This window comes from Chiloscyllium punctatum, chromosome 33, assembly GCF_047496795.1.
Source record: "Chiloscyllium punctatum isolate Juve2018m chromosome 33, sChiPun1.3, whole genome shotgun sequence".
NCBI classification, from domain to species: domain Eukaryota; kingdom Metazoa; phylum Chordata; class Chondrichthyes; order Orectolobiformes; family Hemiscylliidae; genus Chiloscyllium; species Chiloscyllium punctatum.
In genome coordinates this window covers 24,858,659-24,882,261 of record NC_092771.1, presented here as the reverse complement: position 1 = coordinate 24,882,261, position 23,603 = coordinate 24,858,659, and the positions used below count along the sequence as shown (strand labels likewise).

The window sequence follows — 23,603 nt, the reverse complement described above, 5'->3', positions numbered from 1 at the left end:
GTGCCGACAGGTGTACAGAAGATGACGCAGCCATTTACCAAGCTTCAGCCCGCAACAGCAAGGGCATCGTCTCGTGCTCTGGCCTCCTGGAGGTCGGCCAAATGAACGAATACAAGATCCACCAGCGATGGTTCGCCCGGCTGAAGCAGAAAGCGGACAGCAAGAAGCGCGAGCTAGAAGAGACATGGACCAGGGGCAAGGAGAATGTGGCGTTGGTGGCCAACGCTCCACGCCACGACCTCCTGAGGATGGTGAGTCCAGAGAGGGCGCAGCGGAAGCGGAAATCACAGGGGCCGGGCGGCGCCAACTCCTTCGACTCCCTGAGGAACGGCGAAGATGTGGTCAAAGTCCGCATCCCTGACAGCGAAGGGGCTCCGCAAGCCAAGATGGCGGACATGGCGAGGCGGGGTGCAGTGAGCAAACCCCCACCGCCCTTGGCGCCTGAGATTCAGAACGGCTACTTGGTGGGTCCCCAAGGGAAACCGCCAGAGAATAATTCAGCAGAAGAGCCGGTAGGAAATGGCATCTTCTCCCTCAGTTATCCCTATCAAGCCAGCGAGCATGTTGTCCCACAACCTAGAGGGAAGGAGTTTGCAGCGAGCAAGAAGAAGAGGAGGCTCTCCAGGGAAGAGGGCGAAGTGTTGTCAGTTGGAAAAACTGAGGAAGGCCAATGGAGAGATGAAAATGACTGGAATGGTGTTAATGGGAACGAGGGCCTCCTGGGAACTTTGGGAGGGAATGAGTTTTGTGGTGACGGAAAACCCATTAAATCGAGGGATCGCATGGAGATCGATGAGCAGGCTTCATCGGTGACTCCAGGCCATTGGCAACCCTCAACCGGGACTTCAGGTCCAACTGCTGAGGACACTGAGGCAACTCATTCCACCAATGACACAACATTCTCCATTGACCAAGAGCCAGTGTATCCCAGTCTCCAGACTCCTGTCAGAGATATGTATTTCTCCGTGAAAGATATGTTCTTTGAAACTACTCAGGAACCTGAGAGGCAGTCACAGTTACCTCAGCCCATGGAGACTGTGGCCCAAACTAGTACCCAGGAGCACGTTAACCCTCTGGAAGTATGTCCAGCTCAGAGTGTTGACCCTTTTCCCTTAATTGATGTGACACTGAGAGGTGACCCCAATCAAACCCAGGAATCTAAGGACATGGGAACATCGAGGATTGAGATGGATATTGTGATACCCTCTGTCCTTTCTGAAATCCAAAATAAAGGCGCACCTGACAGTGACATATCCAGCACTGCACAGCAGTCCTCCGAAGATATAGGACTCGGCAATAGTGGGGACTCCCTAGAGGCCGGTCCACCTCACACGGACATATCCAAGGCTCAAGATGGCTCCCCTTCTCCCCCCTGCATTTCGGAGGCAAAGCCGCCACCTGCTGTCCAGACCCCATGTCTGTTGGCGGACGTGGTTCGCCCTGAGGTGAAGGCTTCATCTCCACCTCCACCGGTGCAGGCCGAACCCGTAGCCGAAGGCCTGAGACCTGCATCGCCACGGCAACAGCTGGCAACTGGCACGCTGGCTGAGGTAAGCACCAACTGCGTCCAGGATGACCGCATGTAAGATAGTGTCCCAGTCGGGTAGGAGGGTAATGCAAGAGGCACTTCAGGGCTATTTATGGTAACGTGAAGTATGTACTGTTTGACAGGAGTGGAATATGATGACATCTGTTCTGGTCGGTGCTTTTGATAGCCGTGATGGGTCACCTCCAGAAGGAGAGACCACAGCACATGGAGGGTACAACATGATAACATAAACATATGGAAGGGAACACAACTGCCAGGAAAATATCAGCTAGTTAGAGATAAAATAGACACTCTCCTCAACACTGTCGTTTGCAACTGTGGAATTATGCAAGAAGGCATGGTGCAGCGAAGGAGTTTGTAATGGCTCCTCATTTACTGAGAGGGTCGTAAATAAACTAGCTGGGCTGTACGCTTTCTGTTTCGCCAAAAAAATCATTGTCTCCTGTACCTGCAGGGACGAAGCACAAAGAACATAGGAACCAGGAGCAGGAGTAGGCCGTCTGGCCCTTCGAGCCTGCTCTGCCACTCAGTAAGATCATGGCTGATCTTTTCATGGACTCCACGTACCCGCCCGCTCACTGTAACCCTTAACTTCTTTACTGTTCAAACATTGATCAATCTTTGCCTTAAAAACATTTAACGAGTTCGCTTTGTCTGCTTCACTGGGCGGGGAGTTCCACGGATTCATAACCCATTGGGCGAAAAGGTTCCTCCTCAACTCAGTCCTAAATCCGCTCCCCCTTTAATTTGAGACCTTGCCCCCTCGTTCTCGTTTCATCTACCAGTGGAAACAATCTTCTGGCTTCTGTCTTGTCTATTCCCTTCATAGTTTTATATGTTTCTACAAGATCCGCCCACCCTCAATTTTCTAAATTCCAATGAATATAATCCCAGTCTACTCAATCTCTCCTCATAAGCCAACCCTCTGAATTCTGGATTCAACCTAGTACTTCCTATGCACCCCCTCCAGTGTCAGTACATCCTTTCTCAAGTAAGGAGACCAAAACTATGCACGGTATTCCAGGTATGGCCTCACCAGCACCCTAAGCAGCTGTAGCATTATCTCACTGTTTTAAACTAGGCAAAAGTGAGGACTGCAGATGCTGGAAACCAGAGTTTAGATCAGAGTGGTGCTGGAAAAGCACAGCTCTATTCCTGATGAAGGGCTTTTGCCCGAATCGTCGATGTTCGTGCTGCTCGGATGCTGCCTGACCAGCTGTGCTTTTCCAGCACCACTCTGACCTAATCTCTGTTTTTAAACCCCATCCGTCTAACAGTGAAGGACAATATTCCATTGGCTTCCAATTACCTACTGCACCTGCAAACCAACTTTTTGTGATTCATGCGCAAAGACAGGTCCCTCTGCACAGCAGATGCTGCAGTGTTTCACTGTTTAATAATAGTCCATTTTGCTGTTATTCCAACCGAAGTGGATAACCTCACATTTCCCAACATCTGCCGGATCCTTGCCCACTCACTAAACCTACCCATATACCTCTGCAGACCTCCAGCCTCCTCTGCACAGTTTGCTCTTCCACTCACCTTAGTGTCACCTACAAAGGTGATGAAGAAAGCTGCAAAGGATATGTGAAAGCAATTCAATGTTGGCCCTCTTAATTGGAACGGAGTATCAAAGGTTTTACTAAAACTATACAAGGCACGAGTCAGTCTACAGCTGGAATACCGTTTAATCCCCTTATCTAAGGAGAGGTAGACTGGCATTCGAGGCTGGGACCAGATATGGAGGGACTGGCTTATGAGGTGAGGTTGAGTAGGTTAGGCCCATTCTCTTGGAGTTTAGAAGAATGAGAGGTGACTGTATTGAAACATATAAGGTTCTTCGGGGACTTGACAGGGTTAGTGTGGAGAGGTTGTCTCCCCTCGCTGGAGAGTCTAGGGCCAGGGGGGCAGCATCTCAGAATAAGGGCCACACAGATGAGAAGAATTGCTTCTTTCAGAGGGGAATGAAGCTGTGGAATTCTTTACCTCAGAGGGCTGTCGTGGCTGGGTCGTTAAGTTTAGTCAAGGCTGAGATAATTGCTTCATCAGTGAAAGGATCAAGGTTTATGGAGACAGGGCAACAAAATGGAGTTGAGGATTATTAGATCAGCAGTGATCTCATTGAATGGTGAAGCAGACTCGATGGGCTGAACGGCTGTTCCTTCACTTTGTGGTCTTATGGGCTAATGCTGTCTTTAGATGTCAGTGTAGGTGATTGTTCCTTTTTCACTCATCCATTTAAAAGGTTCATTGAGTTCTTACGAAGAGACAGAAAACAGAGGATTGCTTCCATTTCAGACATAAAGACCTGGAGCAAGGGACAGTTTAGTTTATTCTCTTCTCCAGTTAAGTCTACCCCTCACATTCTGCTGTCATTGAGGAGAAACGAAGTGAGAGCCAATCATGTGCCACTCAGTCACTTGACAGGCCAATCCTGGGTCTTCCCCCCAGGAGACGCCCTGTCCCATTGACACCTGCCAACCAATCAGAGACCAGCAGCTCTTCATCACAGTGAGTTTGCTCAGTCCCTTAACTCGGATTGCCACTAGATCTCTGTGGGTGATGCTGGGGTCACGGAGTAGGGGTCACGGATGAGAGGTTACAGTGCGGGAGTCACAATGGGTTTCACAGATTAGGGGTCACGGAGTAGGGGTCACAGAGTAGCAGTCAAGGAGTAGGGGTCATGGAGGTGGGGGTCACGGATTAGGGTTCATGGAGTGAGGGTTATGGAGTCGGGGTCACAGTGGGGGTCACGGAGTGGGGCTCACAGAGTGAGGATCACAGAGGTAGGGGCCAAGGTTTAGGGGTCACAGAGTGGGGGTCATGGATTAGGGGTCACAGAGTAGGGTCACACAGTCGGGTCATGGAGTGAGGGTCACAGAGTGGGGTCACAGAGGAGGGGGTCAGGGAGGAGTACTTTGGCAAAAGGGTAGCTTTCCAATATTGGGCCCTTCAGTCAGGCACTGAGTGCCTTTCAGTGAGGGATCGCCCTGGCAGTGAGATGGACCCCTAAAATGGACATTAATTTCTTACTTGACTGTCTGAATGGGAAGGCCATCAATCTCGCCCCCTGCGCACCCTCCAGTTAAATGCGCCATGTCGTCAAACAAGCCAATAGCAATAGCAAAGCCAATTCTTGCTGGGTTTTTTTGCCTCTTGTCGAAGGAACATTCTTCCAAAGGTGAGGACTATCCACACAACGATCTCTGGGCAGGTTTTCTCAGATTCCTCCTTGTATAGGAGTCCCCTCAGAATATCAGACAAGTACACTCCTCAATTAAAATGCTTCCACTGCATCAGAGAGCAGCGGGAGCTGGGCGGAAGTGAAGGCAGAGTGCAAAGCTGGTCGGAAAGGTAAGTGATTGTTATTTGAGTGGGTGTGTTGAGTGAAGTGATTACACCACAGTTGAAGAGGGTGAAGACATGACTGCCAAGCTGGTTCAGTGTGCTACGTGCTTGATGTGGGAGGTCAACGACTCTGCTGTGTCTGGCTCATATAAGTGTGGAAAGTGTGTGCACGTTCAGCTACAATTCAGAGCATATTGCAGCACTGATGAAAGAACTCGAGGACCTTAGGCTCATCCGAGAGAACGAGATCTTTCTGGACAAGACCTTCAGCGAGGTTATTACACCAATCGTACCAGAAGAGAGCAGACGATGAGGAAGGCAGAGAGGAGACAGGTGCAAGAGACCCCGAGGGAAGTACCTGTCAGGAACAAGTTGAATCTTTTGGAAACAGTAGAGACAGATGACACTGCCAGTCCGCGAGGCGGCCAGGTCTGTCAATCAAAAGTTGGCGTGGAGGCAGAGCGGAAGACTCTGACATCGCACAGAGCTGTGGTAATAGGGGACTCCATAGTGAGAGGAACTGACTGGGGTTTTTGTGGTAGCAGACGGGACTTAAGGTTGGTGTGTTGCCTTCCTGGTGCCAGGGTTAAAGACATCACAGACAGAGTGCAGGAAATCCTCAAGGACGAGGGTGAAGAGCCAGAGGTGGTGGTACATGTCGGCACAAATGATGTCGGGAAGAAGAGGAGGAACATACTACAGCGGGACTTCGGAGAACTAGGAAGACGGCTGAAAAGCAGGACATCCAAGGTGGTTATCTCCGGTTTGCTTCCAGTTCCTTGGACTGGTGAGGCCAGAAACAGGGAGATAATGGACTTGAACGTGTGGCTGGGGAACTGGTGCCGGAAGCAAGGATTTAAATTCTTGGATCACTGGGGTATGTTTTGTGGTAAGTATAAATTATACAAGAGAGACGGTTTGCACCTTAATAGGTTAGGGACCAGCATTCTGGCAGGCAGGTTTGTTACTGCAACACAGCTACGTTTAAACTAAGTAGCGGGGGGGGGAGGGGACAAACTGGATGTTTAAGAAGGAAATTGAAGGGAAAGTTAGAACAAGGGAAGTCAAGAAAGACAACTGTATCAATGCAACAGAAAACTCAGAAAGGGATCATGCTGTAAGGTTGAGTGAAATAGGAGTTGATGGGAAGGGTGAGGGCAGTAACAAATTAAAAATATTTTCCATGAATGCACGAAGCATTAGACATAAGATGGATGAGCTTGAGGCTCTTTTGGAAATTGGTAGATACGATATTGTGGGAATAACTCAGATGTGGCTTCGAGTGGACAGGGCCTGGGAAATGAATATTCAAGGCTACATGTGCTATCGTAAGGACAGACTGACGGGTAGAGGGGGTGGGGTGGCCCTGTTGGTAAAGGATGATATTCAGTCCCTTGCGTGGGGGGACCTAGAATCAGGGGATGTAGAGTCAGTGTGGATAGAGCTGAGAAATACTAAGGGTAAAAAGACTCTCTTGGGAGTTATCTACAGGCCCCCAAACAGTAGTCTGCATGTTGGATGTAAGTTGAATCAGGAGCTGAAATTGGCCTGTCGCAAAGATGTTACTACAGTTGTTATGGGGGATTTCAACATGCAGGTAGACTGGGAGAATCAGGATGGTATTGGACCTTAAGAAAGAGACTTTGTGGAGTGCCTCTGAGATGGATTCTTAGAACAGCTGGTGCTGGAGACGACCAGGGAGAAGGCAATTCTGGATCTGGTATTGTGCAACAAACCAGAATTGATCAGGGACCTCGAAGTGAAGGAGCCATTAGGAAGTAGTGACCATAATACCATAAGCTTCAATCTGCAATTTGAGAGGGAGAGGGTACAATCGGTAGTGACAATATTTCTGTTGAATAAAGGAAACTATGGAGCTATGAGGGAGGAGCTGGCCAAAGTTCATTGGTGCAATACCTTAACAGGGATGACCGTGGAGGAACAATGGTGGATATTTCTGGGTATAATGCAGAAGATGCAGGATCAGTTCATTCCAAAAAGGAAGAAAGATCCTAGGAGGAGGCAGGGGTGGCCATGGCTGACGAGGGAAGTTAAGAAACATATAAAGTTAAAAGAGAAAAAGTATAACATAGCAAAGATAAGTGGGAAAACGGAGGACTGGGAAGCTTTTAAAGAACAACAGAGGATTACTAAGAAGGAAAAACGCAGAGAAAAAATGAGGTACGAAGGTAAACTGGTCAATAATATAAAGGAGGATAGTAAAAGCTTTTTTAGGTATGTGAAAGGCAAAAAAATGGTTAAGACTAAAATTGGGCCCTTGAAGACAGAAACGGGAATATATTACGGGGAACAAAGAAATGGCAGAAGAATTGAATTGGTACTTCAGATCTGTGTTCACTGGGGAAGACACAAGCAATCTCCCTGAGGTGACAGTGGCTGAAGGACCTGAACTTAAGGGAATTTATATTTGCCAGGAATTGGTGTTGGAGAGACTGTTAGGTCTGAAGGTTGATAAGTCCCCGGGGCCTGATGGTCTACATCCCAGGGTACTGAAGGAGGTGGCTCGAGAAATCGTGGTTATTATTTTCCAGAGTTCGATAGATTCGGGATCATTTCCTGCGGATTGGAGGGTGGATAATGTTGCACCACTTTTTAAGAAAGGTGGGAGAGAGAAAGCAGGAAATTATAGACCAGTTAGTCTGACCTCAGTGTTGGGAAAGATGCTGAAGTCTATTATAAAGGATGAAATTATGACACATCTGGATAGTAGTAACAGGATAGGTCAGAGTCAGCATGGATTTATGAACGGGAAATCATGCTTGACTAATCTTCTGGAATTACTTTGAGGATGTAACTCTGAAGATGGACGAGGGAGATCCAGTAAATGTGGTGTACCTGGACTTTCAGAAAGCTTTTGATAAAGTCCCCATAGGAGGTTAGTCAACAAAATTAGGGCACATGGTATTGGGGGCAAAGTACTAACTTGGATTGAAAGTTGGTTGGCTGACAGGAAACAAAGAGATAGGAAACAAAGGAAATAAACAGCTCCATTTCAGAATGGCAGGCTGTGACCAGTGGGGTACCGCAGGAATCAGTACTGGGACTGCAGCTTTTTATAATATATGTGAATGATATAGAAGATGGTATTAGCAATAACATTAGCAAATTTGCTGATGATACAAAGCTGGGTGGCAGGGTGAAATGTGATGAGGATGTTAGGAGATTACAGGGTGACCTGGTCAGGTTAGCTGAGTGGTCAAATGCATGGCAGATGCAGTTTAATGTGGATAAATGTATGGTTATCCATTTTGGTGGCAAGAACAGGAAGGCAGATTACTACCTCAATGGAATCAATTTAGGTAAAGGGGCAGTACAGAGAGATCTGGGTGTTCTTGTACACCAGTCAATGAAGGTAAGTATGCAGGTACAGCAGGTAGTGAAGAAGGCTAATAGCATGCTGGCCTTCATAACAAGAGGGATTGGGTATAGAAATACAGAGGTTCTTCTGCAGCTGTACAGGGCCCTGGTGAGACCACACCTGGAGTACTGTGTGTAGTTCTGGTCTCCAAATTTGAGGAAAGACATTCTGGCTATTGAGGGAGTGCAGTGTAGGTTCACAAGGTCAATTCCTGGAATGGCGGGACTACCTTACACTGAAAGACTGGAGTGACTGGGCTTGTATACCCTTGAGTTTAGAAGACTGAGAGGGGATCTGATTGAGACATATAAGATTATTAAAGGAGGCAGGAAACATGTTTCCGCTGATGGTTGAGTGCTGAACCAGAGGACACAGCTTAAAAATACGGGGTAGACCATTTAGGACAAAGATGAGGAGAAACTTCTTCACCCAGAGAGTTGTGGCTGTGTGGAATGCTCTGCCCCAGAGGGCAGTGGAGGCCCAGTCTCTGGATTCATTTAAGAGAGAGTTGGATAGAGCTCTCAAGGATAGTGGAATCAAGGGTTATGGAGATAAGGCAGGAACAGGATACTGATTAAGGATGATCAGCCATGATCATATTGAATGGTGGTGCAGGCTCGAAGGGCAGAATGGCCTACTCCTGCACCTATTGTCTATTATCTATTGTCCATTGTCATTGTTTCTGCAACTAAGGTGCTTTTTGTTGCCTTTTTCATCTTCTTGAGTTTGCAGGCCAATGGACAACACTTATTCTGCTTCTCCCACCATGGATAAGTCAAACTCTGACAGAGTAAAATATCTATCTGGGAGGTTGGCCTGTGAAGGATTGCTCAAAATAACTAGCTCCATATCTCCTGGATCATGCACACCTCCCTGAATTTAATTTCTTGAACCCTTTATTTGGTCCCAGATCTTTTTTGACTCTGGAACGTTTTGACATTTTCCTCAGTTCCAATCAGCCATGACTGACCTGCTCTGAGAGCACAGCAAATTTAACCGATCAATCCAACTGCTCTGGTTGTATCTTGGCTTCAGGACCCCCATTCTCTGAGGTGTGGGGCCTTATTTCTCAAGCTGGCTAATTCTAAACAAGATTGTTAATCCAAAGTCATTCACGACTTGTTCTGCTTGATATATAATCCTGTATACTTAGAGGCCCCTGAATCTTTCAATTCCTTTATTTTATTTCTCACAAGTTGCTCGAATTCTGCAGAACCTTCCCCCAAAGCAGTCATGAGTGTACATCATAAATATGCCTACTAGTTTATTTTTGTGATATTAATGAAACATAACTGGGTCTACTTTTAACTGAATACAGTCCACGTTCAGCAGGGCAACCACACTGAGAAAGACCACACCTTTGATGCAGCATTTAGAGAATAACCTAACTTGTTTACTATCCACACTATACAATGCAATAGAGCAGAAGAACAGGCCCTTCGGCCCACCAAGCCTGCGCCAATTCCTAGTCCTTACTTAGACCTGCTAGATGTCGGGATCTTGACCAGATGGGCCAATGGGCTGAGAAGTGGCAGATGGAGTTTAATTCAGATAAATGTGAGGCGCTGCATTTTGGGAAAGTAAATCTTAGCAGGACTTATACACTTAATGGTAAGGTCCTGAGGAGTGTTGCTGAACAAAGAGATCTTGGAGTGCAGGTTCATAGCTCATTGAAAGTGGAGTCGCAGGTGGATAGGATAGTGAAGAAGGCATTTGGTATGCTTTCCTTTATTCGTCAGAGTATTGAGTCAGCGTTGGGAGGTCATGTTACGGCTGTACAGAACATTGGTTAGGCCACTGTTGGAATATTGCATGCAAATCTGGACTCCTTCCTATTGGAAAGATGTTGTGAAACGTAAAAGGGTTCAGAAAAGATTTACAAGGATGTTGCCAGGGTTGGAGGATTTGAGCTGTAGGGAGAGGCTGAACAGGCTGGGGCTGTTTTCCCTGGAGAGTCAGAGGCTGAGGGGTGACCTTATAGAGGTTTATAAAATTATGAGGGGCACGGATAGGATAAATAGGCAAAGTCTTTTCCCTGGGGTCGGGGAGTCCAGAACTAGAGGGCATAGGTTTAGGGTGAGAGGGGAAAGATATAAAAGAGACCTAAGGGGCAACTTTTTCACGCAGAGGGTGGTACGTGTATGGAATGAGCTGCCAGAGGATGTGGTGGAGGCTGGTACAATTGCAACATTTAAGAGGCATTTGGATGGGTATATGAATAGGAAGGGTTTGGAGGGATATGGGCCGGGTGCTGGCAGGTGGGACTAGATTGGGTTGGGATATCTGGTTGGCATGGACGGGTTGGACCGAAGAGTCTGTTTCCGTGCTGTACATCTCTATGACTCTGTGACTCTGTTGCTTCATGTTCTTGTGTCTTATCAAAATATGCCTTAAAACATTGCTAACATGCCTATGTTCCAACACCCAAGTGTATCAATCCGATGAAATTTGACAGTCCACATGGACGAATATCATAACATAATGTGTTAAATTCCATTATGTATTCCTCTATAGAAAACCCATCCTGCTTTCTATACTTATTGAAGCCTGACTGTGCCTCATATAGATCATTTTTCTTATAAATTTTGTCTGTAAAATTTATCAGCATTTTCAAATCTTTTTCAAGTTCTCAATTGCTGAGCCTCTAGTTCCAATAATACTTGACTCTGATCTTACTTCTCATAGGAAATAGCAGTGCCAAGGTCACCCCTCACTGTCTTCTTGGTAAAGTTGTTACCCATACCCACAAGTCAACCTCTCTTATCCATTCACTGCGTGATGTTCAGCTTCGTAAAATACTGGCGGGAAATCATAAACTAACACGTTGCACTCAAATTCAGCCGTTCCTCTGCACAGTAACTCCAGTTACAATCTTCTGTGTAAAAGGAATCTCAGTTCCCTCCCTCCATCTTCAGGCAAACATTTGCTGCTGCCACTGTTAACAGATTCCATACTGGTCAGAGAGTTTGAAATCAAACTACATGTAGAGAGTTTATCGACTTGCTCAGTCTTAACTCCCTCACATTGTACCCAGTGTCACATGGTGCCCACCATATAGATATTTACTAATCAACCTGTTATACACCTCTGGAGCAGATGGAATTTGAATCCAAGCCTTCTGACACAGAGATAGGGACTGCTTCACATGAGCTATCCGATATATAATTCATTTTCATATCAGAGGGCGGTTATTAGATTAGATTACTTACAGTGTTGAAACAGGCCCTTCGGCCCAACAAGTCCACACCGCACCCGCCGAAGCGCAACCCATACCCCTACATCTACCCCTTACCTAACACTACGGGCAATTTAGCATGGCCAATTCACCTGACCTGCACACCTTTGGAGTGTGGGAGGAAACCGGAGCACCCGGAGGAAACCCACGCAGACACAGGGAGAACGTGCAAACTCCACACACAGAGTCACCTGAGGCGGGAATTGAACCCGGATCTCTGGTGCTGTGAGGCAGCAGTGCTAACCACTGTGCTACCATGCAGCTTATGTACAACTGAACATTTTTATTCCACATTACCAAATTATCTGTGTTTTTTCTACTTATCTGTTAACCACCAATTATACGTGTTTTTCTAATAATTAATTTATATGCACTGTCCACTAAGAACAATGCAGACCGTCAAAGGTGAGGGGGAGATTGGGAGGGAAAGGGAGCAAAATCATAATGGAATTGGAAGGGGAGATACAGGACTCTGACCTCCTGTGCCATGTTCAGATAATTCACCAAAGATCCTCAGACAGCATCTACCAAACCCACAACCACTTCCATCTCGAATGTACAAGGGCAGCAGATACACGGGAACATCACCACTTTCCAGTTCCCCTCCAAACTACTCACCATCGGACCTTGGAAATATATGGCCGTTCTTTCACTGTCGCTGGGTCAAAATTCCTGGAATTCCCTCCCGAATAGCTTTGTGGGTCTACCCACAGCAGGTGGACTGCAGCGGTTCAAGATGGCAGGTCACCCTCACCTTCTCAAGGGGTGACTAGGGACGGGCAATAAATGCCCACATCCCACGAATGACTAAAGCAAAATTAATAGCCAGCACACAGTCCTTCATAACCTTACACAAAGGCATTAAGAAAGTTTACAATTCATTAAACAGACACTAAAGTGGGACTGAAGGACCCCAGAATGTCTTGGAAGGATGTGGGGCTATGGAGGTGATTATGGTAGGGAGGTATGTGGGAAGGGATTTCTAAAACAAGGATGAGAGTTTTAAAATGAACTGTTACTGGACCAGACACCGTTGTAGGTCAGTGAGCACAGGAGTGGCTGGAACCTGGTGTGAGAAGGGACAGCAGAGCTTTGACAGTGTTTAATGTTCTTTTACTCCTTAATCACTCATGGGATGAGGGTGCCATTGGCAAGACTGGCATTTATTGCCCATCGCTAATTGCCCAGAGAACTTGAGAGTCAACCCCATTTCTGTGGGTCTGGAGTCACATGTAGGCCAGACCAGGTAAGGATGGCAGATCTCCTTCTGTAAAGGAAGGTCATAGTGGATCAGCTGGATTTTTCCAACAATGGATTCATGGTTATCAGTGGATTCTTAATTCCAGAATTTTTAAAATTGAATTCCAATTCTGCCATGGCAGGATTTGAACACAGGTTCCCCAGAACATTAGCTTATAGAATCCCTACAGTATGGAAACAGGCCCTTCGGCCCAATAAGTCCACACCGGCTCTTCGAAGAGTGACCCACCCAGACCCATTCCCCTATATTTTCCCCTGACTAATGCATATAACCTACACATCCCTGGACACTATGGGCAATTTAGCGTGGCTATTTCACCCTGACCTGCGCACCTTTGGACTGTGGGAGGAAACCGGAGCAAACCCACGCAGACACGGGGAGAATGTGCAAACTCCACACAGTCAGTCACCCGAGGCTGGAATGGAACCTGGGTCCCTGGCGCTATGCAGCAGCAGTGCTGACCACTGAGTCACCATGTCACGCATCAGGGGAAAGTGAGGACCGTAGATCAGAGTTGAGAGTGTGGGGCTGTAAAAGCACAGCAGGTCAGGCAGCATCTGAGGAGCAGGAGATTCGACCTTTCGAGCATAAGCCCCGGAACATTAGCCAAGTTTCCTGGATTAATAGTCTAGCGATACCAGGCTATCGCCTCCCTGTGGTGAAAGGTCCGAGGCTGGGGGTGAGAGAGAGAGAGAGAGAGAGCACGAGCATTGCAATCTGTCTGTCACCAGGTATGCTGAGTGCTTTCCCAATGACAATACGAGAAGTTTCAAACACAGATAGCTAATGAGGAATCATTCATCAAGTATCACAAAGATAGCTGATCCTGTCAGCCTTACCATCCATTGGTATTAAATAAGGAATTTCACAAGAAGCGACTCTGGTTTCTATAATAGAGAGATAACAGTTGTCTTTCCAGACATTTGACAAACAACCGTAATCATTCAAATAAGAATAACTCGCAAGAGGAAGGGTGAAAAATTAAACTGCAGCTAAGAATAGACATTTGTAAGCACTTTGGGATTTATTGTTCCAGCTGCAGGCATGTATTCTAATGACAAGATCCAAATATTGAGGTCAAGTGGCCAAATGTCAGGAATGTTTCATCTCACCAAGAATTAGCGAATGCAGTATTTTAATTTCTGAACTGTGACTCGTGTTTCTTATCTGCTATCCAATCTAAACTCAAGCAACATAAGTTTCAGCTTTGGCGTGGCTGTACCACTGCCTAGACCAGAGATTGCAGGTCTGTCTGCTTTTAGTATGGAATGAGCTGCCAGAGGATGTGGTGGAGGCTGGTACAATTGCAACATTTCAGAGGCATTTAGATGGGTATATGAATAGGAAGGGTTTGGAGGGATATGGACCGGGTGCTGGCAGGTGGGACTAAGATTGGGTTGGGATATCTGGTCGGCATGGATAGGTTGGACCGAAGGGTCTGTTTTCATGCTGTATATCTCCGTGACTCTATGACCCTAACTACCTGATGAAGGAGCAGCGCTCCGAAAGCTAGTGCTTCCAATTAAACCTGTCGGACTATAACCTGGTGTTGTGTGATTTTTAACTTTGTGCACCCCAGTCCAACACCGGCATCTCCAAATCATGCTTTTAATTCATCTGTGCTGAATGGTCGACCACATTTCCCTAACAAACGTTGATAACTTTATATTATTTTTACACTATTTAAGCTTTCTGCACGGTCAAAACACAACATCCATGGATTGAGAAATGAGGCAAAATAGTTAAAAGCCACACAAATAAAAGCATATTACTGGAGAATGCCGGGAATTGGAAATAGAAGCAGAATGTGGTGGAGAAACTCAGCAGGTCTGGCGATATCAGTGGTGAGAGAATCAGAGTCAACGTTTCAGCTTCTGTTCTGAAGAAACATCAAACTGGACTCAAAACGTTAACTCGGTTTCCTTTTTGCACAGGGGCTGTCAGATCGGCTGAGTTTCTCCAGCACATGCTGTTGGAATTAAGAGCAGCTTTCTGGCTGTGTAACTGATAAAATGTTCGGTAAGACAATGCAGAGGTCTGACCGAACATCGACACTGCGTGAGCTTCATCACAATTTACTTATAGAGTCATAGAGATGTACAGCACGGAAACAGACCCTTCAGTCCAACCCGTCCATGCTGACCAGATATCCCAACCCAATCTAGTCCCACCTACAGCACCCGGCCCATATCCCTCCAAACCCTTCCTATTCATATACCCATCCAAATGCCTCTTAAATGTTGCAATTGTACCAGCCTCCACCACATCCTCTGGCAGCTCATTCCATACACGTACCACCCTCTGCGTGAAAAAGTTGCCCCTTAGGTCTCTTTTATATCTTTCCCCTCTCACCCTAAACCTATGCCCTCTAGTTCTGGAATCCCTGACCCCAGGGAAAAGACTTTGCCTATTTACCCTATCCATGCCCCTCATGATTTTATAAAACCCTATAACATCACACGTCAACCTCCGATGCTCCAGGGAAAACAGTCCCAGCCTGTTCAGCCTCTCCCTGTAGCTCAGATCCTCCAACCCTGGCAACACCCTTGTAAATCTTTTCTGAATCCTTTCAAGTTTCACAACATCCTTCCAATAGGAAGGAGACCAGGGTTGCACACAATATTCCAACAGTGGCCTAACCAATGTCCTGTACAGCTGCACCATGACCTCCCAACTCCTGTACTCAATATTCTGACCAATAAAGGAAAGCATACCAAACGCCTTCTTCACTATCCTATCTACCTGAGACTCCACTTTCAAGGAGCTATGAACCTGCACTCCAAGGTCTCTTTGTTCTAGGACCTTACCATTAAGTGTATAAGTCCTGCTAAGATTTGCTTTCCCAAAATTCAGCACCTCGCATTTATCTAAATTAAACTTTATCTGCCACTCCTCTGCCCATCTGATCAAGATCCCATTATAATCTGAGGTAACCTCCCTCGCTGTCCACTACACCTCCAATTTTGCTGACATATGCAAACTTAATAACTGTTCCTCTTATGCGCACATCCAAATCATTTATATAAATGACGAAAAGTAGAGGACCCAGCACCGATCCTTGTGGCACTCCACTGGTCAAAGGCCTCCAGTCTGAAAAACAACCCTCCGCCACCAACTTCTCTCTTCTACCTTTGAGCCAGTTCTATATCCAAGTGGCTAGTTCTCCCTGTATTCCATGAGATCTAACCTTGCTAATCAGTCTCCCATGGGGAACCTTGTCAACCACCTTACTGAAGTCCATATAGATCACATCTACTGCTCTGCCCTCATCAATTCTCTTTGTTACTTCTTCAAAAAACTCAATCAAGTTTGTGAGACATGATTTCCCACGCACAAAGCCATTGTGACTATCCCTAATCAGTCCTTGCCTTTCCAAATACTTGTACATCCTGTCCCTCAGGATTCCCTCCAACAACTTGCCCACCACTGAGGTCAGGCTCACTGGTCTATAGTTCCCTGGCTTGTCCTTACCACCCTTCTTAAACAGTGGCACCACGTTTGCCAACCTCCAGTCTTCCAGCACCTCACCTGTGACTATCGATGATACAAATATCTCAGCAAGAGGCCCAGCAATCACTTCCCTGGCTTCCCACAGAGTTCTAGGGTACACCTGATCAGGTCCTGGGGATTTATCCGCCTTTATGCATTTCAAGACTCGAGCACTTCCTCCTCTGTAATAAGGAAATTTTTCAAGCTATCACCAACTATTTCCCTACGGTCTATGCCTCTGAGGCTTGGATGAATTATTCCGAGAATCTGAGTTCACATCTGACCCTGGGCAGTCTCTTGAGTTTTAATTCAGTTTTCACAAAAAAAGACTGAAAATAGATCCGGAAATTAAAAAAAAGTCAGTGCCAATTAATCATCATAAACCAGTTGCATTCTTGTAAAAAATCCAAATGGTTTTAATACCCAGCACTATATTTCACTCTAGTCCCACAGCATTTTAGTGGAGAATTAACAACCCGCTGAGATAGTGTTAAAAGCCCCTCATTTGTAGAAGTGGCTGGGTATGATAAGCATAAAGCTGAAAGGGCTCTTCTGGTGCAGTGGTAGTGCCCCTACCTCTGAACTAAGAGCTCCAGGTTCACGTCCCACCTACACCAGCGGTGCACGTCTTGATTAAAGATATCTAAGCCTGAATACATCATGCATCGATTATCTAAGCATAATGAAGGCATTCGCCAGCCCCATTAACCCTGAAGTCCGAGACCTTTCCCCAGGGCAGGATTGGCTGGCATGAGGGGTTATAGTTTTAAGATATTAGGAGGAAGGTATAGAGGGGACGTCAGAGGTAGATTCTTTACACAGAGAGCTGTGAATGTATGGAATTCGTGGCCAGCGGTGGTGGTGGAAGCAGAGTTATTGGGGACATTTAAGCGACTGTTGGACATACATATGGACAGCAGTGAGTTGAGGGGTGCGTAGGTTAAGTTCTTTTATTTTAGATTAGGAATAATCCTCGGCACAACATCGTGGGCCGAAGGGCCTGTTCTGTGCTGTACTTTTCTATGTTCTATTAACCATGTGCCAACACCAGGGGGAGCTCCCTCTAGTGGAGACTCCCAGCCTAGCCACTGGCAGGTCAGAACGATGAGAGGAGCTGATACAGAGCTGGGCAAGGTTGGGAAGCAGTGGCCCCTTGGAAAGCTTTCACATTTCCTCATCCTTGTGGAGACCAACTTCTGTCATCACATCGAAGACACCCTCCGTTGTGTCGTGTGGCACTACCACCATGCTCAACGATACAGATTCGGAACAGACCTGGCAGATCAAAACCGGGTCTCGACCGCAGGTGAATAGTGTAAGCAGCGGGTGAATTGTATCTGAGTCCCATCTGTAACCGGCTGGCCTTGGGTATTCCCATCCCTGTATCACTATCAGAATAGAAAACCGCTCTGCTTCAGTCGGCCATTCATATCTGATGATGAGGGCCCATCCTGGTGAAGTGACAGTGTAGGATTATGTGCATTCCAAACAGAGGAAGCTGCATGATGCACCTAGAGCTAAACAATCCCACAGCCAATAGACCCAATCGAAACGCTGCAGGCCCATCCCATCACGTGGAGGAACCTCGATCCACACCCCCATCCCCAGAGATGGCAGAGTCCAGGTTCCCCTCCCCCCCATCTTGTCTTCCTCATTTCCCCTCCCCCCACCTTGTCTCAGTCAAATCCCTCGAACTCAGCACCGCCTTCCTAACCTGCAATCTTCTTCCTGACCTCTCCGCCCCCACCCCCACTCCGGCCTATCACCCTCACCTTGACCTCCCTCCACCTATCGCATTCCCAACACCCCTCCCCCAAGTCCCTCCTCCCTACCTTTTATCTTAGCCTGCTGGACACACTTTCCTCATTCCTGAAGAAGGGCTGATGCCCGAAACGTCGATTCTCCTGCTCCTTGGATGCTGCCTGACCTGCTGCGCTTTTCCAGCAACACATTTTCAGCTCTGATCTCCAGTATCTGCAGTCCTCACTTTCTCCTCCAGGTTATGATATGCTCCAAGGATTTGAAAGCCTCTTAGCTCCGAGTGTAGAATATACGATCCTTCCCTTGCAGCCTCTCGGTCCCAGCCTTCAGCCGATTTGATGTGCTCCATTGGATTGTCAAGGAATGGCCTGGAGTGTAAAGAGATGAAGGGTTACAGGGAGAAGGCAGGAGATCTGCATTGAGAAACACATCAGCCATGACTGAACTGATGGCAGGGAGAAAATTATTTTTGTATGTGATCTAGAGTGAAGCACTGTTGCTGTGGAAACAGTTAATTGTCCTGGGTTGATTATGAAGTTTACCAACTGTAAATAAACTACTGTTAAAAAAAAAGGGGCGGCACCGTGGCACAGTGGTTAGCACTGCTGCCTCACAGCGCCAGAGACCCGGGTTCAGTTCCCGCCTCAGGCGACTGACTGTGTGGAGTTTGCACGTTCTGCGTGGGTTTCCTCCGGGTGCTCCGGTTTCCTCCCACAGTCCAAAAATGTGCAGGTTAGGTGAATTGGCCACGCTAAATTGCCCATGGTGTTAAATGTAGGGGAATGGGTATGGGTGGGTGCACTTCGGCGGGTCGGTGTGGACTTGTTGGGCCGAAGGGCCTGTTTCCACACTGTAAGTAATCTAATCTAATCTAATGATTGAATGGTGGAACAGACTCGATGGGGTCACCCTGCTGTAGGAAGGATGTTCTTAAAATAAGGAATGTTCAGAAAGGATTTACCAAGATGTTGTCGGGAATGGAGGGTTTGAGTTATAAAGCGAGGCTGGATAGGCTGGGACTGTTTTCACTAGAGGGTAGGAGGTTGAGGGGTGACCTTATAGAGGTCTATAAAATCATGAGGGACATGGGTCAGGTGAATGGCAAAAGTCTTTTCCCTGGGGTGGGAGAGTTCAAAATTGGAGGGCTTAGGTTTAAGGTGAGGGGAGAAAGATTTGAAAAGGACAAGAGGGGCAACTTTTTTTACACAGAGATTGGTTCCTGTGTGGATATGAACTTCCAGAGGAAGTGGTGGATGTGGACACAGTTACAACGTTTAAAAGACATTTGGATGAGTAGAGTACGTGAATAGGAAATGTTTAGCGGGAATGGGCCAAGTGCAGGAGGGTGGGACTAGTTTAGTTTAGGAACATGAATGGCGTGGACTAGTTGGACTGAAGGGTCTGTTTCTCTGCTAAGCGGCTGTGTGCCTACTTCTGCTCCTATATCTTCTGATATTATAGATAGACAAAGTCCTAACTACACTCCAGTAGTTGCAATGAAGACTTGTGCTCCAGCACTATCTGCACCTCCCAATGTAAACTGTTTCAGGACAGCTGCAATACTGGCATCTACCCAACAATTGGGGAAATTGCCAGGTATGTTTTGTGCACTGAGGCCAAATAAATCCAACTTAAATCAATTCACATCCTGTAAGCCTTCTCTCATTGTCAGCTCAGTGATGAAAGGAGTGTGTTACAGTGCTACCAATGCACTTTCCTACCACCTGGACCCATCTGGCTGAAATTCTAAAGGAAGCAGATTCAATGGTAACTTTCAAAAGGAAAGTAGATGCTTGCTTTAAGGGAAAAGGCAGGCTGTAGGGAGAGCACAAGATTGAGACTAATTCATTGGTCTTTCCAATGAGTTAGCACAGTGATGATTGGCTGAATGGCTGTGCTGTTCCGTGATTCTGTAAGCTATTGACTGACGCTCAGTTTGCATTTAGTTTAAAGCACTCAGCTGCTTTAGTCCAGACGTGGATTTGAGCCGAATTGCAAAAGTGAGGCGTGAAGGAGCTACCCCTGGACTTCAAAGTAGGATTGGACATCGAGTGCAGTGCCCCAGAGAGAGCCCCTGGCAAAGTAACCTCAGGGCATGTTTCGCCGGGCATCTCAGCTGGTCTTGCAGATCTGAACCGGATCTCTCAGTCATCACCCATTTTAATTCCCCTTCCCACATCCTTTCCAACATGAACATCATTGGCTTCCTCCATTACCACAGCAAATCAGACCACAAATTGGAGGAACAACACCTTAACTTCCCCCACAGGCCGGAGGAGTCAACATTGAGTTCTCCGATTTCCAATAGCCTCCCTTCCCATCCCCTTACTCCCTTCCAAGCCCCTCCCACTCCCTTCCATTCCTCTGATCAACCCTTCCTTCCAGCTTCCAACTGGATTCATCCCTCCCATTGACCAATCAGGCTGTGCCCTCTCTCCCACTGCAACTCCCAGGTACTCTATGCTACTCTCTCCCCACCCCCACCCTCCTCTAGCTAATCTCTCCACGCTTCAGGCTCACTGCCTTTATTCCTGATGAAGGGCTTTTGCCCAAAACGTCGATTTCGAAGCTACTTGGATACTGCCTCAACTGCTGTGCTCTTCCAGCACCACTAATCCAGAATCTGGTTTCCAGCATCTGCAGTCATTGTTTTTACCTCACTGTGTTCACCTATCCCTACCTCACCACTTCGACCACCTCCGTGTTTTATCTGCAACTCCCCCCACACCCACCCCCCAATCCTGAAGAAGGGTTACACCTGAAACGTTGACCTCTCCACCTCCTGATGCTGCCTGGCTTGGTGTGTTCTCCCAGCCTCCTGCTCGTTTACTGACAGGCAAAAGTTGCAGTCAGTTTGGGTTTGAGGAAACCTCTCCACACCCAATCGGATCATTCTGCCATCATCCTAAACCAAACAGTTTTTAAAATAAATCCTTCCATTCGTTTGGCCATTTTCACAACCACCCTCAAAGAGCTTTAGTGTCCTGATGAATTCCTTGCCGTCATGAATAAAACACAGCGGCCAATTCAGACACAGGCAGCGAGGCAAGAACCGACTGACCATCTGTCTTTGTGGTGTTGGTTGAGGGATAAATATTGGCCAGGAATCATTGCAGCGCTGCTCGGGGTGGTGTCGGAGAATCGTTGGAGTCGGGGAGATGGTTGGGGGGTTGGTCAGGATGTGGGCTACGCTGAGATTTGTGGCATAATTAAACAAGAACTCCTGGTGTGGCCCATCTTGAGCTCAGTGCCATCTTGCTGCATCTTTCATGTTTGTGGAGGTGTTTCTCACTGGGCAGCTGCCAGGTCATGGGGGTTACTGTGTGTTGATGACCCGACTCAACTCGTTAATATTTAACTTCCTTTTCTTAGCAAGTGGCTCGACCGGGGCTTGACATGGAGAATTCTCGGTGTGGAAACTGGAACAGACTGCTGTTGTATTCAGCTCACTGCTTGTCCGCCATCTTGGATACAGGGCACCAGTATCTCAGAGCACACTCCATAGGCTCCAGGCACACACACCTCACATCCATGGACGCTGGCACCTGACTGGGACAACCTTTAAGAGACCTCAGTGCACTTTTCCAATCCAGTTACAGTCCGGCGTCTTCACTTCAGTGCTACCCCTCAGGCTGTCCTGGACACTCCCGTTGTGATGGAGACTGTGTGCTCAGGAGCACACATCCAGCTCAGGGACTACAGCCCTCAAGCCGTTTGCTTGATCTCACTCACACTGAGCCTACCTGGATGCTAGCAGCATCCCTGACTTGCATTGTCTTATTAGATTACTTACAGTGTGGAAACAGGCCCTTCGGCCCAACAAGTCCACACCGCCCCGCCGAAGCGTAACCCACCCATACCCCTACATCTACATCTACCCCTTACCTAACACTGCGGGCAACTTAGCATTGCCAATTCACCTGACCTGCACATCTTTGGACTGTGGGAGGAAACCGGAGCACCCGGAGGTAACCCACGCAGACACGGGGAGAATGTGCAAACTCCACACAGTCACTCGCCTGAGGCGGGAATTGAACCCGGGTCTCTGGTGCTGTGAGGCAGCAGTGCTAACCACTGTGCCACCATGCTGTCTCTGCAGCAGACCTGTGTCAGCTCCAGGTTTGACCCACTCAGTGCTGAACAGATTCATGTCACATTAGGTACCGTGTCCAACAAAGGAAGAATCTAACCCCACCCCTCCTTAACCTCGTTACCCGTCCCTCAGAGGCCATGAATTTTTATTTAAAAAGAGGACTGATTTTTCCCAGTGTCACAAAGAATTAATCACACCAGATTTCACAGTCTTATCCTGTAACAAGCAAACCAAATCCAACATTGACTCAACATTACTTAGTAAGCATCCGACACACTAAAGTACAGAAAGGTACCAGTATCCATGGATGTGGGGTGTGTGTGGCTGGTGCCCATGAAGTGTGAGTCGAGAGTGTGGTGCTGGAAAAGCTCAGCCGGTCAGGCAGCATCCGAGGAGCAGGAGAAACTTATGCCCGAAATGTCTATTCTCCTGCTCCTCGGATGCTGCCTGACCTGCTGTGCTTTTCCAGCACAGCACTCTTGACTCTTGATCTCCAGCATCTGCAGTCCTCACTTTCTCCCATGGAGTGTGGTCTGAGATACTGGTGCCCTGTATCCAATATGGCGATCTCCGCGGACAAGTAGTGAGCCGGATGCAACAGAAACCTGAACAGGTTTCCCTATCAAAAATTCTCCATGTCAAGCCCGGTCGGGCGGTATGGTAAGATAAGGGTACTTTCTCCATTAACTAATTACAGTCGACTCTGCTATAACACATTTATCTTTAATGCAAATTGGCTGTAACGCGATTGAAGACTGTTATTTGTAGAGCGTGAACCTGCCTTACCAGTATTGGCTAGAACCTGATTCGAACCCCATCAGTTTAAATGGTGCTGCTAATTCCCAATTTTCTTATAACATGGGATTGCCTGGGAACAGCACTATGGTGAAGGCTCAGTGGTTAGCACTGCTGCCTCACAGCACCAGGGACCTGGGTTCAACTCCTGCCTCGGGCAACTGTCTGTGTGGAGTTTGCACATTCTCCCTGTGTCTGCGTGGGTTTCGTCCCACAGTCCAAAGATGTGCAGGTCAGGTCAATTGGCCATGGTAAATTGCTGATCGTGTTAGATGCATTAGTCAGAGGTAAATGTAGGGAGGGGTGGGTTGCTCTTTGGAGGGTCGGTGTGGACTTGTTGGGCTGAAGGGCCTGTTTTCACACTGTAGGGAATCTAATCAAATATCAGAACAGAGTGTAGTGCTGCCCACATGAGGAAGTTCGATGTGTGCTAGCACAGGAAGTCACTTGGACTGTGCCAGCCTCAGTATCCCAGGCGTAATCCTCATATTTTCTCAGAGCTGGATACGTAACAACATTTGTGTGGCAGATGCTGAGTTTGGTTGAGGAGCAGTGGTGCTGGTATTTAGAGCAGGCTGAGGGAAAACGCTGTGTTGGCTGTGCTGTTCGACGTGGCACCTGACACCTGAGGGAGATTCACTCTCATCTGAACCTTTGCCCTGGTTGTCGCCACGTGGTTAACCCACTCCAGAG

The 23,603-nt window shown here is 47.4% G+C and overlaps 1 protein-coding gene across 3 annotated transcripts in view; it reads left to right on the top strand.

Annotated features, from left to right (window-relative positions):
• The window catches only part of alpk3a (alpha-kinase 3a), a 102,186-nt gene that overhangs the window by 44,907 nt on the left and 33,676 nt on the right, over window positions 1–23,603 (top strand). For all 3 annotated transcript variants that reach the window (XM_072553154.1, XM_072553157.1, XM_072553155.1), the window contains one exon: window positions 11–1,550. In XM_072553154.1, the coding sequence (XP_072409255.1) occupies window positions 11–1,550 (1,540 nt within the window). The remainder of the gene's footprint in view (window positions 1–10; window positions 1,551–23,603) is intronic.